General features: G+C 38.7%; 1 protein-coding gene across 1 annotated transcript in view; it reads right to left on the bottom strand.

The window, feature by feature from the left end:
- The window catches only part of INSR (insulin receptor), a 97,747-nt gene that overhangs the window by 31,091 nt on the left and 50,298 nt on the right, over positions 1-16,358 (bottom strand). Inside the window, exons 3-7 of the mRNA XM_058163240.1 lie at positions 5,603-5,918; positions 4,041-4,186; positions 3,157-3,301; positions 2,526-2,740; positions 442-568 (exon numbers count right to left, since the gene is read on the bottom strand). Of these exons, the coding sequence (XP_058019223.1) occupies positions 442-568; positions 2,526-2,740; positions 3,157-3,301; positions 4,041-4,186; positions 5,603-5,918 (949 nt within the window). The remainder of the gene's footprint in view (positions 1-441; positions 569-2,525; positions 2,741-3,156; positions 3,302-4,040; positions 4,187-5,602; positions 5,919-16,358) is intronic.

Here is a 16,358-nt window from a genome sequence, read left to right on the forward strand (position 1 = left end):
CAGAGCTGCTATTATTTATATTCTTTAATGTGAAGCATTTTTAAAGCTAACTATAAGATTAGTAATTAAAAAATGGCTAACGTCAATAGTTTAAATGTATTTAGAATAACTACAAAGCTAATTTTGTTTTTCCACACAGTTAAATCAATTTATTTTATACTTAATATAGGCTCAAACCTATTGAATATCACTATATTTTTGTAAGTATAATATTTACAAGCCTCTTAGCTACAGGTTGCTTGGTTCTTGTCCAACTATGAAGACTAATATTTCTATCTACATCCAGTCTCCAAGAATATTCAATGAAAGAAATAAAGCTGGAGGCAACTATGGTACTTTCTGGATCGCTGACCATTAACCTTTCTCAGCCTTACTCTTCTGCGCTGCACAATATAGGCTCGATATCTGGGAACCTAACTTTAACAAGGATTGTTTACTCACGCTTCCTTATAGAACACCATGAAGCCCAAAAGGTCGCGGAAGTCCAGTGGCCAGTATGCCTGCCATTTCAGTACAATTTTGTCACTGGAGGTTTTTATCTTAATAAACTTCAGCACTTCATTCTCACCTGCAGAGAATGACATCACATTTGTATTACCAAGCATTTGTGGGTAGAAAAAACAATGGTATGATCATACCAAATTGAATATTTCATGCTGTATCCAGAAACGTAAATCCCATACTCTATGACAGGGGTCACCAACCTTTCAGACCTCAGGGACTACTAAATTCATAACTTTAAATCCCGCGGACCACTAATATGAATTAGTGACAGGAAGTGGTCCTTCAGGCACTTAGCGTGGCCGCCTGTTAGCAAAGAGAAGTGTCCAGGGTCAACCCTAGCTTTGCTTCCATTGCAGCTAGAAATCTCAAATACGACCAAGAATGAACGTTTGTCTTGCAGCCAGCCCGGGCACTAGATCACCCCCCCCCTTGCAAACTCTGTCTCTCAAGGAGCCCGGCTGAAGTTTCGTGCACCGCTGACTGAAGCACCTGGACTCCCAAGGATGGAGGGAGAAGCTGAAGCTACTAAACAGGCAGCCAAGATAAATGCCTGAATGACTCTATCCCATCAGCAAGTGGGATTAATTGTTTTGGCAGGCCGTATCCAGCCAGAGGCCATACTTTGAGGATCCCTGACTTAGTGCAATATAAAAAAGGCAAAAATGCAAAGATTTTTCTGTGGACCACCAAAATTGGTCCACGGACCACCAGTTGGTGAACACAGCTCTATGAGACCAACAGAAGTGATGTTAGTTCAACACGAAAGTAATGGTGAATTAGAAGAGAGTCAAGAGCATGGAATTTCCCCTTATTTATTTATTTAATTAATTAATTTATATACCGCGCATCTCATTGTACCCAGTGATTTGTACCAGCCTATGGGGGTGGGTGGGTGTTTACTGTCAAATGAAATATCATGGGAAACCAAGGCTTGAAGTCAGAGACCAAAGTAGGTGTTAATGAAAAAACCATCATGGGAAATTGTTCGTTTGTTTATATCCTACCTTTATTATTTTTTATAAATAATGGCAAACGTACCTATTGTTCCTTTCTATTTGGCCCACAATAACTACCCTGTGAGGCGAGTTGGGCTGAGAGAGAGTAACTGACCCAAAGTCACCCGCCAGCTTTTATGCCTAAAATGGGAACAGATCTCACAGTCTCCTGATTTCTAGCCTAGTGCCTTAACCACTAGACCAAACCGACTTGAATCAGAGAAACATGAAGAACACATTGGACTATCAAAAATAAGGGTGTGATTTTTTTAAATCTGAAAATGGAGGTAGAGAGAGAAAGAGGGGGAAGTATGATTTTTATTACTTCACCCTTATGAATTAATATAATACAGGCAACTGTGACCACAGAAATCAAGCCCCTCTGATCTATAGAGAGAAGGTAGAGAGCCTCTCACACACACATGTGCTATTGCTAAGGGAGGCTGTGGGGACAAATTGTCCTGTGCTCTGCCAGCCTGGCAGAAATTCATAAAAGAGGGCTGGATTTGCTTTGCAATTCAGTCAGAAAATATATAGCATACACAAACAGGATGTTACCAATTTGGAAGCTACATCTTTGAATGCAGAAATATTCCCAGAAGGAAACAAAGCCAAAAGACAGCAAATGTATGGTTCTGGACCAATGCCCACTTCCTCTCCTTGTTGCTTTGAGATTAAAGCTTCAACCACACTAGTGGGCAATTATTGGCCCCAAAGTCAAAGTAAGAACTCTGGCATGATTCCTAAAGTCACTGAGAGAAATATGCCATTGCCTAATGAATCCAAAAGTCTTGATGCAAAATAACAGTTTTCTAATTAACAGCAAAAAGTAGACTCTATGAAGTAATAATCAATAAATGTTACTTAAGATGTATATAGATGCACACAGTTACCCCAAAAAGAGTATCTATGTGCATCCTAACCGGTAAGATCATGTTCATACTCCACTCATCAATAATTAAGGAAAGACATATCATCTCATTTTAGAATTATTCATTTCTTTGGATAGCAGCAACTCATCCTTACAAGAAGCCTGGTCACCATTGGTCCTGAGAGCAATATCATTCTTCTCCTGGCGCCCTTTTGTTCCTGAAATCTCTTCCATTTTATGGATTTCTGACAGGCACAATTTGGGGTTGTAATAGAAGAACAGCTTCCCTCGGGCAATAGTGAGGTTGTGTTTGCTCCAGTCCCAAAGCTGGCGGAGATTCTGGTTGTCCAGGGCATAAAATGAATAATTTCTGGATAAGGAATAAAAGGACATAAAGAAAATAAATGCAAAAAGAAAAGAAAAGAAAAGAAAAGAAAAGAAAAGAAAAGAAAAGAAAAGAAAAGAAAAGAAAAGAAAAGAAAAGAAAAGAAAAGAAAAGAAAAGAAAAGAAAAGAAAAGAAAGAAAGAAAGGAAGGAAGGAAGGAAGGAAGGAGATTGCCAAGCTGCCTCTTCTGTAATCAGCTGTCACTTCTAAACCCCCCTCAAAACCTCTTGAGAGTAGGGACTAAAGAACAGGATATCAAAACCAACCATCTACCCACTGCGCCTTTAATAGCAGACTGACTTGCTTGTGATGCTTTATAATAATGCAACAGTGGAGAAAGATATCATTGCTCTCAATAGTATTTTCAGGGGTTCAAGATATCCCTGAAGAACCGAACTCACCCGGCTTCCAGAGTCTGTCCTCTGATCAGGTGCAGCTTGCGGAAAAAAGAGAGAGAGACCAGGGCATAGGAGCGACGGATTTTCAAATAACCTGAGATTTCTTCAATCAAACCAAGGTTGGCTTCCAACTCAGCAGCAATGTTAGCTAAAGGAGGATGAAACATCAGCCATTCAAGCCACAAAATTATGAACAAAGAGTAGATTGTTATTCATACTGGGCCCTAACCTATGTGAAGAAGCACCTAAAGTCACTATTACAACCACCAAAAATCAGCAAGTAGCTTCCACGGCCCAAAACAGAGACATATGACATGACCAAAGGCAACCATGGTCTTTCCCAGGCATTGCTCCTTTGTCCTTTACTAGTGTGCTTGCTTATTGGACTACCCAGGACAGGAGTCAGGAACTTCCATTGGTTTAAGTGCCAATCAAGCCTTTTGAGAACAGCATTCGGGAAGTGAATAAGATCTGCAACAGGTTTTTGGGGAAGGAGGGAGTGAATTGGAAATGTTAAGAGATGAAACAGATTCCTTATCATTTTTGCAAGATTTAAACCTGCCAGTTGCCTCCTTAACTTACTCTCAAAAAGATATCAGCAAGCCACATTTGGCCCTTAGGCCACACTTTTGCACCTTGAACTTTGTAAATTTGCATTATTGAAAATAGACTGACAAAATTGTGACTTTCTGGTAAACTAAAATTTGGGAATATCCTCCAAGCCTAACTTGAGATACTCCATCATCCCTTCTCCAAAACTAAAAAAAAAAAGTTCAAATTTCAGTCCCTGCCTTGCATGTGGACAAGGCATGGTTACTGGACAGGAAAAAAAAAGTTTTACACTTTTTCTTGATTGGTGCAATGTAAAACCAGACATAGACACTCACTTCCTCCACGAATGTTGATAATCAAACTTCCATTCACAATGGTGCAGCCTCGGAGTGCCTGGGCAGCAGTAACCGAGTCAATTACCTTTCCTTCACCTATATCACACGTTTTTGGACAAAGACCCGCACAGGGTGTGCAGAGCAAGCTGAAAAAGAAAATACCAGAGAGGATTATTCAGGCTGTTCGATGCTTAATATAAGGGATAAGTGCAATATAAGGGATAAGTGCAATAAAACACTAAATTTTCCAGTCTAGGAAAAGATTCTAGAGTTCATAGCCACTATTTCAAGAACCTACAATCTGCAAACTGGTGATGTCTTAATAATTAGCTAATCTCTTCAGGCCATTTTTTTCCAGCTTCAACCAGGATGAAGGATTTCACAATCTTGCCCCCATGGTTTGTTATCTTCCTGGTTCCTTAATAATTCAAATTTCAAACATGATTTTTGCATAGGATTCAATCATCTAGATTTTTTTAAAAAAAAAATAATATCATAGTGAAGTAGGCAGGTAAGTAGATAACGTAGTTGGTATGTTGCCAGCAAAATGCTATCATACTAGGATGGATTTACTTTCAGAAAGCAAAGAAAACTGCCACCAGGCTCAAAACCCCATGTTCATTCAAAGTTCTTGGAATGAACTGAACTGAAAAATATTACAATTAATACTAATATTCAGAAAAATATCTGATTTACTATTAGTTTGTTTTATAGGCTACATACTCTTCATATGACTCTGAGCAGTTTAAAACTAAGAACCAAAATAGAAATAGAAACAGAAATAGAAACAAGCTCTCCTGTGAATTGCCAATTATCTTTTTTACTGAGAATGCTCCAAATTGTCCATTTCCTCTCCCCTATTCCTTGAAAACCAAGGAATATTTTCCAAGTATTTGGAAGGCAGCACAAATGTCTGTGTATATATATATATATTTGTCATTTCATCCAATTCCATAAACTGCAGAAGTACTAAGTTTCTTTTAAATAATATATGCATACATTAAGTATATTTCCACTCAGTACTGTCTGATTTAAAATGATTAGCATAGTCTGCAGAATATATCTTCAAATATTACTTAGAGAGTTAAGTATCTGTGGTGGGTTTCTACCAGTTCGCCCCAGTTTGAGTGAACTGGTAGTGGCGGTGGTGAGAGGCTCCGCCCACCAGCCCAGATGTCATCACGGATGCTCTGTGCATACGCAGAAGCGCCCCCCCCCGGGCGCGAACTCCCAGTTCCAAACTGGTAGCGAAGGTAAGTGGAACCCACTACTGGTAAGTATTCGTGATTTAGCTCTACTCTTGACTTTAATGTTATGGGGAGAAAAAGAGCATTTCTACTCTTACTGAGAAGCATGACAGCACTATAAATCTGAAAGCTTCTCAATATTTTAGATTGCAAGTTTCTTTATTATTGCTTGGCGCAAAATGCTATTTTTTCCCCTTCTTTATTTCTCACTTTATTTGCTACTAATCCTCTCAAAACGCAGCTATAGTATCAAAACGCAGCTATGGTATCTCTACACCCACCAATAAGAAGAGACAATAAACAGCAAGAACTCACTTGGTAGAGTTCAAGGTGTAACCGGAAGGGCAATCAGGGATGCATTCGCCATTGTGGATAACATGGCATTCAGACTTGCGGACCATCTTGCATTTATTGTGCAGCTCCTGACAGAAGTCGAAAGTCACACACCGCCAGCCTTTGTAGCGATAGTAATTAGGTGGACATGTTTCTATACACCTGCCATCCAAAAAGAAATTCCGGCACGCCACACACTTCTCTGGATTGTTGGGCTCATAGCAGTTGCCAAGGCACTCTGTATGGCAGCACTTGCCAGTTGAGGTACAGCCCTGAGACTTGCATGCGGGAGGACATACTGGAGAAGAGAAATAAAGAGAGCTGATTACTAGGCACTTTAAAAGGAGGGGCTGCTCACCTCAAGGAAAACTGCCTTTATTGCTTCATTGAAATATACTAGAGGCACTAGAGTCCCCCCAAAACAAGCACTTTATGGCTATTTACCAGAATGTCAATTGGCACTCCCACAATCCAGCAGATTGATTTTATTACTTCTGCTTACCTTTGCCCTTTTTCTAAATAGTAAAGTGCATTTCCAGTGAATACAGTGAGCTGCATTACTTGCCATTTTTATTTTCTAAGAAAGCTTAGGAATCCTTGCTAAAACGAAGAGGCATTTTTAAAAATGATGATGATACAAAAGGCTGGTTCTTCATAGCAAGGTTAATAAATATAATATAATATTTTAAAAATATAAAAAGTCAAATGGCCATGATATTGGGAAAGCAGCAAAAGAGGTATATTGATGCCATAGGACCATGTGATAGAGCTCAAGATCCCAAGTCTAAACATATAGTTTTATTTAAAGTTTTGCAATGCAGCATCTTATCGTCACAAGACCAAATTCCATATGTTTCAATTCAGTCCAAAAATAAACATGAACTTTCAATTTTTGACCCTACACCGTTCACCATCCATTCTTAATTTATAATAGCTTCTCTTTTGTGTCTCCCAAAAAATTACCTTCATTCCACCAGCCCCTCCTTCTTTGTGAGTCTTTTTATACACTTTTATATACAATTATATACAATTGCTACCAACCTGCCTTCCATTGAGGACAATATTGCACAAGTCAAAAAGAGGGCTGTGAAATATTTACAGACCCATCACATCCTGGACATAAACTGTTTCAACTTCTACCCTCAAAACAACACTATAGAGCACTGCACACCAAAACAACTAGACATAAGAACAGTTTTTTCCTGAACGCCATCACTCTGCTAAACAAATAATTTTCTTTTATGTACACTGAGAGCATATGCAGCACCAAGACAAATTCCTTGTGTGTCCAATCACACTTGGCCAATAAAAAATTATATTCTATTCTATTCGTCCACTCAAACATGCTAATATCAGTTTTGGAACATGCCTTTTAATATCTAGATTGGCAAGACCTTAATTTTGTTTACTCAACTTTAATTCTTTCAGCACAGAAAAACTGGTGATACAGGGATGGAGGGAGTGGAATGCCAATGTACATAGTTTAATGTACTTGGAGCCATTTCTTAAAGAAAAGTATATCTCTCTTGTTTACCCATATATATATTTTTTATAATCAACATACTATCAAGGAGAACATGGTTAAAATCAGAACAAAAGCAGCAAAAATGTAGACTTCAGAGGAAGGACAGAATCCCTTCATAGAAAAATTAGCATCTGCCTCTTTGCTAAATGGAGCTGCCTCCCAGCCATGCTAGAAAGGAATCACATGCTATCCAAACTTCAGCTCTCTATGCCAGTCCAAAGTGAAAAGGCTGTACTGCACAGAATATTACTAATAATTCCTAACTAATAGCAAGTCCTACAGGCAAGGCTGGAGTAAAGTATACTGACAAAATAAGGGTATGAAATAGCTAAGTAATATCTAGCTCTGAAATGTCCTTAGTTGATATGCAGGAAGAAAGCTTTTTTCTTAAGCTGGTGAGGGATAACCATTAGAAAATATCAGAACTGCTCCTTTTACCTTATAGTTGCTGTTCTCCAGAAGCTCAGGGCCACAAAAGAGACCTGCTTTAGAGCAAAAACTACTGGGTGTCTAAAGCCAATAGGCAGATTTTGATCAAAATATGCATCTCAAAGCCACAAGCTTCTGGATCCACAGCCTCACATGGCTTAAAAATAGATCTTCTGAAACCACGATGGGGCTTTTCAAGAAACAGAAAAGCTTTTGAGAACAGGAAGGGCATTGAGTTTCTCACTTCTTCCATGATACTGTCAATTATAATGCAGAGGCAAGTTAACATATGTAAACTGATCAAAATGTTTGTTTTCTAGCACTTTCTGTTGTTATTTTTACTTTAATCTTGATAGGATCATATAGTCTGAAATGTATTTGTGGTAGTTCAAACCATTAACAGGGTTAACTAATAAAAAATGGAATACAGTTTTCATTCCAATATTTTGTTCTTCAGTCCCAAGAAAGACTCGTGAAAAGTCAGAGCAAATAGGACTGCAAAATGACTCAGCCTGGAAAGTGACAGTAGTCTATAAACAACAAGACCTTAATTGATTTATTTTCTAGCCCTGTGAAAGTAATAGGCAATTTCCTTGTACTTTCTTATTACATTTGTTGCAACTGCTGGTCTGGAAGTAGAAGAGAGTAAGAGAGAAACCACATATAAGAATATTTCCAGAGCAATGTAAAATACCATCTTTGACGGTTCAAGGAGCACACCAATAGCATTCTTCTTTGGATATTCAAATAGAGCTAAAAAGGTCAGCTGGCTCTTTACGGTTAGAAGGGGGCCTAGCAGATACCCATATTAAGCAAAGGCACCAGATATACTTCCAAAATCTAGGCAGATGCTACCTACTTAGAAAGATTTATTTATTTATTTTATTTATTTTATTAAATTTTTATACCGCCCTTCTCCCGAAGGACTCAGGGCGGTGTACAGCCAAAGATAAAACACAAAATATATACAATAAAAACATTTAAAACATAGCAAATTACAAAAAAGGCTGATAATTAAAAATTTAGTTTTAAAATTTTAGAAATATTAATAAAACCCCGAATTAAAATTTAACACTATTATGCCAGTCCCACTTGAATGAATAAGTGTGTTTTTAGCTCACGACGGAAGGTCTGAAGATCAGGCACTTGACGTAAGCCAAAGATAGAATTTATCTAGAAGTCTTTCCTTGATTATTAATGGAGACAAGTAGGAAATAGATGCTTCCTGCATGTCTTCCTTCTCTGAATTCTTTCATAGAATACGGACTGACTGTTATTAGTAATAAATACAAGTTAACTGAATTTATTGATCCAGCACAAACACCTTTGTGTTCCTTATTCAGCAGCAAAGATTCAAAACAACAATTAAACAGCAAATACCACTTTTTAGCAGGAACTGTCTTGCTTTGAAACAGCCTTTCCCCAGCTCTGTATCCTCAAAATGTATTGTGCCCTTCTCTGGCCATCTTAGCTGAAAATTTGGGAAGCTGCAATTCCAGCATATCCAAATCATGCCTGGACAGGGAAAAAATATTTAAGGTAATCCTGGGAGTCCTGGAAACTGGGCAGTACCTGTCTACTCTACCAAACACAATTCAGTTTTAACTTCAACTTAAGTAGAGAAGGCTTTAAAATGGAGGATGTAGCGATTGCATGGTGCAGCAAAAGGTAGTCAAACTCTGGGAAAGATTTAGGAAGGCAAGACATTAGCCATCCACCATCCCAAAGTCCATCCACCATCTAGACCGGGATGCCTTATGCACGGTCACTCACGCCCTCGTGACGTCTCGTCTGGATCACTGCAATGCTCTCTACATGGGGCTCCCCTTGAGGGGCATCCGGAGGCTTCAGTTAGTCCAGAACGCGGCTGCGCGGGTGATAAAGAGGGAGCCCCTCGTGGCTCCCGCGTGACACCTATCCTGCGCAGACTGCACTGGCTACCTGTGGCCTTCCGGGTGCGCTTCAAGGTTTTGGTGACAATCTTTAAAGCGCTCCATGGCATAGGGCCGGGCTATTTACGGGACCGCCTACTGCTACCGAATACCTCTCACCGACCCGTGCGCTCTCCCCGAGAGGACTCCTCAGGGTGCCGCCAACTAGGCAGTGCCGTCTGGCGACACCCAGGGAAGGGCCTTCTGTGGGGGCTCCCACCCTCTGGAACGAACTCCCTCCAGGACTTCATCAACTTCCGGACCTCCGAACCTTCCGTCGCGAGCTTAAAACACACTTATTCATCTGCGCGGGACTGGATTAGATTTTAAATTTATTGGTTTTAAATGGGTTTTATTATTTATATGGTTTTAACAATTTGGCTATGGAATAAGTTTTTTACTTGTTATTTTACTTTGTATTTATATGTATTTTTAAGTGCCTGTGAACCGCCCTGAGTCCCTAGGGAGATAGGGCGGTATATAAATGTGAAAAATAAATAAATAAATAAATAAAGGTGTGTAAAGACATTTACAGCACAGTCTTGGAAATCAAGTTTGCCAAGATATGCATAAAACCAAGAGGCATTAAACACTACAAAGGCCTTCTGTTTTACTTGTGCAACATGGAACATTTAATGAAATCTGGTTTGCTTTCTCCACTGCCTTGTGCGAAGAATGGTAGTGCTAGGAGAGCATCAATTTCTTGGTATTCCAGAACAGGAACACTGCAGACAGATTCATGGAATTATAAACAGGTACAGTGCACCTGAAGGCTGTTCATGGAAACAATATTGTTCCAATGGCTAGAATTGGAATTAGAATTCACTGTTTTAGCTTTGAGGTCCATTTTATAGAGATCCCACCCGCAAGTAAGGACAATTTTTCTGCAATCTGCCTGAAATCAGAAGAGAGACTGGAATAGCCAGCTGAACAGGATTTTTTATGCCTTTCAGTTAATGTGAAGAATTCTTCCAGCTACTACTAAAAAATATTTAAGTGATACTAGGAGAATACTCTATGGAAGCAAAAGCCGGAGTTTAAAGAAGCAGGGTAGGAAGAATACTGAAGCTTTGGACTTTGGTATTAGAGAATACTTCTGAGAATTTCATGGAGAGCCAGGAAAACAAATGGATCCTAGAACAAATCAATGCAGAGGTTTTCTTTTCAGGCACCAGACTTAAACTATTCTATTTTAGATACATTATGCAAAGATTATTACATTATGCTCTCCAGGGGAAGGTTCTAATCCTGGGAAGGGTTCAAAGAAAAAAAGAAGAGGATGACCAGCAGCAAGATAGTTGGACTCAGTTATAGTGGCAATGGGGGCATCCCTGGATTTACCAACATCAGGTTGCTACCAGTTCGCCTCATATCGGGCGAACCGGTAGCGGTGGTGGCAGGAGGCTCCGCCCACCCTCCCAGACGCTTCTGCACATACACAGAAGCATTGAGCATAGGCACCCACCCGCCCATGAGTGAACCGGTAGGGATGGATTTTAAAACCTGCCCCTGACCCACATGGTCATTAAGAGTCAATAAGAACTTGATGGCACATAATCAATCACTTGGAGAACACAGAACTGCCAATATGAGTTCACAAATATTCAATACATGAAAGCAATTCCAAATATTTGAAAATACTCCCATATTCAGATATGAGGACATGGTCTCATTTTCTTGGAAGACAGTATGATATCTTCCATTGTACCCATACAATGGATAAAGTGTAGTTTGGGGAAACTTACTTCAAGTTCAAAATACCAGATACTTAGAACCAATGTCCCAAGCAATGCCTGTGCAGTCCTACTTTAGAATCTGGATTTGCACAGGCACAAATCTCTCCTTGTTAAAGTACGTAGAAATCACAAAGATGACCAGAGGTCTATCAGCAGAACAATGGTGTATTCCCTCCATCCACAGACCGTTATATCTATGTCAAGTCTTTCACATATGCTTGAAATGATCACGCCTATATTGAAAGAAGGTGAAGCTCTAACGATAAATCTATGGTTGCTCACGCTGCCACATCTTCCTCAAATGAGAGAGAAATATAGATCAAAGAGACAAAGTTTAAATAGGCATACGAAGGATTCCTAAATTGCAAAGTATTCCTATATTTCAGAACTTCACACTGCAGGTTTTCCTTAGTTCCACCCCATACTGCTATAGAAAATCTGACTGGAATGAAGACAAAATAAGAGAGCTCAGAAGCAATATGCGATACACTGCAAAGCAAGAACAATAATTTAGAAAACACCTGCGTGCACATGGGAGTACTTAGCCAAAATCATTCAGCCCTTTACTCTCAGCAGCATTACTTTCTGGTAACCCCTAAGCTGGGATATTTTTGGCCCATGCTAATGGGATTTTATTTATTTAATGTTTCAAGCATTAGGCCACTTGGTCAAAGATTCAGGGGTCCTGCTCAGGAAAGAAAAGCCTTTGGGAAATTTTCTTAAGAATACAGTTACTCAATTTAAGGCTATTTTTTTAAAAAATACCATTATTCTGGATAAGGAAAGAGAGAGTGACAAAGTCAGAGAAACAGATAAACCGTGACCAGCCTGGACAAGAGAGTAACTAGAGCGACTGGACTGCAAACAAGAAAACAGAACATTTTAAAGCTCCAGATCCTTAGAAATCCAGGTCAGGAAATGCTTCTGACAACAGAACCGCCCTCACCCTTAGCCAATACATTGGCTGCTTGGGGTAGGAAGCCATTCAACACATTTTTCTATCTTTGCACAAAGCAAACAGATACTTAACCCCTTCAGAACACAAGAGAAGGGAAAAGCAGCTTTCTCTACAGGCTTTACACTAATACAATCTGGAAAAAAGAGATTCCTACTTTAAATCTGACTGCATGTGTGTGTATGTGTGGAGAGGGGGAGAAATGTTAGTTAAAGCCACGTTGCATTTTGACAATAATACATAAGGTCTGACAGGGGTGGTAGAAGCAAAAAAAAAATGGCAAAAAAAAATATATTAAAAGTTTGAAAGTTTTCAATTTGCTTGAAACAGCTTATTTTGGACAAAATCCACAGGCAGGATGATGAATCTGTACCTAGTGCTCTAATCAAGCACTGCTGTGGTAGGAACACTGTATCTATAAGGGAGAAATTCTCTTTGTTTTTTCCCCTCTATATGGAAACAATGTCTGGGCCATCCTTCCTCCGCCTCCACCCTTCAAAAGTGAACAGTTGCTGTGGAAACCTTTTCCTAAATTATCCAAGTTGTGGACACAATTTCTTGGCCTTGAATGCATGTGACAGGCAGGTCTTCACTAGCATCACCCTAAATGTTTTAGTCTCATTCTCGCTCACCAAGAATGCTTTCCTTTCTATGACCCCGGGTTCTGCGTTCAAAAAACTCTCTGCAAACGCAACTAGTAGTACAGAGCCTGGAAGACAAGGGACTCTCCTGTGAGTGGGACAGTGTTTTATGCTCTGTGCAGTAATGAAATTCTTAACTTTGAACTGCAGTGTTGGACATATAAAAATGGTCAAGCACTCGTCATGCTGAGAAACAAGGTCTTCTGAGTCTCCGTTCAATTATATATTTATAAAGATAAAAATACAGGTGGCTTGTTTGGTTGGTTGGTTTTGTATAAGAGGTGAAGCAGACCAAGAGAGGTTTGCCTGGGATTCCAGGAAAGCAAGTACAACACCACAAAAACATGTGTGGAGAGGATGGTACAATAGCGCCATTAAAGTGTTCAGCATAAGGAGAGAACTAATGCAGCTGGTTGTGTAATACTGATTGATATAAGGGTGGGGCAGTTCCCTATTATATCATACTGACTCCTGGTTTTGGAAAGGATGTTCAAGAGCTATTCTTATATCTTCCATAGAAGTTATTGATGACTCTTAGACCTCTTTTTGAGCAACAACTCCCAAATTCTGTTCATTATGTCCAACATTTGATTCCTTGGCCACAACTAGAAGTTTCATGTTTTCATGAAACTTAACTTTTACTTCATTTTCTTATGACTTAACTTTTAAATGTACCACAAGGCACATTTTCTAAAGCCATGAATTTTTCTGAAAAAAAATTGCCACAGAAGATGAACTAGGAATTCCTGTTACTCTCTAATATATACAGGTAGTCCTTGACTTACAACGGTTTGCTTAGTGACTGTTCAAAGTTACAACAGCACTTAAAAAAGTGAATTATGACTATTTTTCACACTTACAATTGTTGCAGGAGTCCCATGGTCATGTGATTTACATTCAGATGCTTGACAATTAACTTACATTTATGACAGCTGCAGTTTCCTGGCGTTATATGATTACCTTTTTTCAACCTTCTGACAAGCCACATCAATGGGGAAACCAGATTCACTTAACAACCATGTTACTAAGTTAACAGCTGAAGTGATTCACTTAACAAATGGGGGCAAAACTCACTTAACAAATTTCTCACTTAACAACATAAATTGTGGTCATAAGTCGAGTACTACCACAACACAACACACCCACACACACCAGCTTTGCAATTCAAATTCCCCTGGCAGGAAATCTGAGTGTATTTCTACAAAAGAAATCTTAGTATCAGTCCACAGGCAATAAAACTAGCATACTGTAATTGTGAATAAAAGAAATGTCTTTCGATATTAAATAAGTCTTCCTAAGCAAGGAGGATTTTACTGTTGTTTCATACTCAGGAGAGCTGCCCATAGATCTTAAAAGACTGACCAATGTGTTATTTCAGTTAATTTGTTGGACTGGCACTGGAGACATCACATTCAAGTCCACCCTCCACAATGGAAATTCAATGGATAACTTTGATAACATTCTCCCCCAGCACAACCTCTCTCATAAGATTGTCATGACAAAGAAAAATGAAAGGAAGGAATTATATACCTGCTTGACCCCCTGAATAAAGGTTGGGATGTAAATCTAATCTAAACTAAACTAATCATCTAATCAAAATAAATAAATAAATAAATATTATTGCAACAGAAAGTTACACAACTGACATCTCCATTTCTCAGAGACACAAAGTATGTACTCAGAAGTCACAAACACCAAAGAATGTAGTATATGAAGTTGCCTCCAATTCACAACATTTTCTGTTACAATAAATCTGCCCCTCTTTAAAATATGTGATAAGGTTTTTCTTGTTTATTGAACACTGGTCTTTTGACTTACATGTTGCTCTATTATTGGAAGAAAGTGAACCTATTACTCTATAGTACAAAACTATTGAACTGCTATTATCCTATATTTCAAGATACTTCGAGACTCTAATTCTTGATTTTAAAAAAGCCTTTTTTAAAAAAAAAATACAGGTGAATTGTCCTCATTGTTTCTTAAGTGGGAACAACCGTGGAATGAATTGCCACATGTTTACTGTACACAGTGCTCTGAAAACATGAAATAGATCAAGATCTGGATTAGGCTGCATGTAGAGCAAGGAAGAAGCAATTCCTCGTACATGCCAATTTATAAAAATGCTGTTCAAGTTTGCTCTGAGTAGCAATTTTCTCCATGTAGCTATATTGTTTAATCCAATTAAACTACCTAACATTTTCCCTGCTCCAGCTTCAGGCTGTTAAAAGTGATGGATTCTGGGGTTTCAACATCCAAGCATAAACTTCACTTACCCACTTCTTTGATCCTTTTTGTTGGCTCCAATAAAAATATTACCGGACTGTGGTTATAACATTAATTTTCCTGTTCTGAAATGCTTGTAGCAACAGCAGGTGGCCAGAAGAAATGCATGCTTTGCCATGTTTGCCTCTAACAGACAGAGCCTGGAGACAAGCAGCCCTCATTCCTATCCTGGCTAGCAAATGACACCATCACAATGTTTTTAAAGGTTAATTGCTGCCGTGGAATATAAAAAAAATATTTGGCTCTGGGTCAGAAAAAGCAGCATTTATATCTCTAGATGCGTTTTGAAAAAATAGCACCAACTCAACAAGCCCAACAAGCACGCCATAAACTATTTGCTCTAATAAATTACTAGAACTTCTGTTACTGCCTTGTTTAAAGAATGCAAGATATTACCCACAAGTCTAAGAGATACGTAGACCTGATAAGACACACACAAAAGACCCCACAAGGCAGTCGGGTGAGATTATAAGAAATATTCCAAATTTTTCAAGCAAGTACTTTTATTAGCCATTACCAAATAGTAAAAATGAGCCAACTTTTCAATTCCCCAGAACTGTTTTGTCAGACTGAATGTGTGAGTTACAATGCTGTAGCCACAAAGTTTACTTTAGTCAGTTCTAAGATTAACACAAAGTCTCTCCTCATAATAGTTTGTTCGAGAATGACAAATACACATACACAAAAAGTTCAAAAGTTTTCTGATGTCAGATTTTTATACAGAAGTGCAAGAAGTAACTCTTTAAAAGTAACCCCACATAAATCTCATAGATTTCACTGTACAAGTGATATCTTCAAACACAACATTAATGTAGAGAAGAAAAATGTGATTTACAAAATACTGTAATGGTTTCTTTTATGAATCCCTCATTTTTTCTTAAAAAGACAGAACATGTGAAGTTTAGTTTTGCCTATTAAAGAATATGCTACTGGATACTGATCTTGTCTGTCCACATGAAAGCTCTAGTTCCATCATACCAAAAGCCATTTTTAGAGGATGGGTTTCTCCAATGGTTATAGTACTTTTGTTTGTAATCCAGAAAATTTTTTGTCATGCTAGATGCCATTTCGTTGCTATTTCACTGCTGCTAGTCTTAAAAGTATTAGCAGGAGAATTAAGAAAGAGGAAATAAGGAAACCAAACTTTTGATGACAGATGATAGCTTTATTTTTGAGGGAGGGAGGGAGTCAGTGGCGGGATTCAACCAGTGTAACAACCGGTTCGCTAAGCTCTAAAA

This window comes from Ahaetulla prasina, chromosome 1 (genome assembly GCF_028640845.1).
Source record: "Ahaetulla prasina isolate Xishuangbanna chromosome 1, ASM2864084v1, whole genome shotgun sequence".
NCBI classification, from domain to species: Eukaryota; Metazoa; Chordata; class Lepidosauria; order Squamata; family Colubridae; genus Ahaetulla; species Ahaetulla prasina.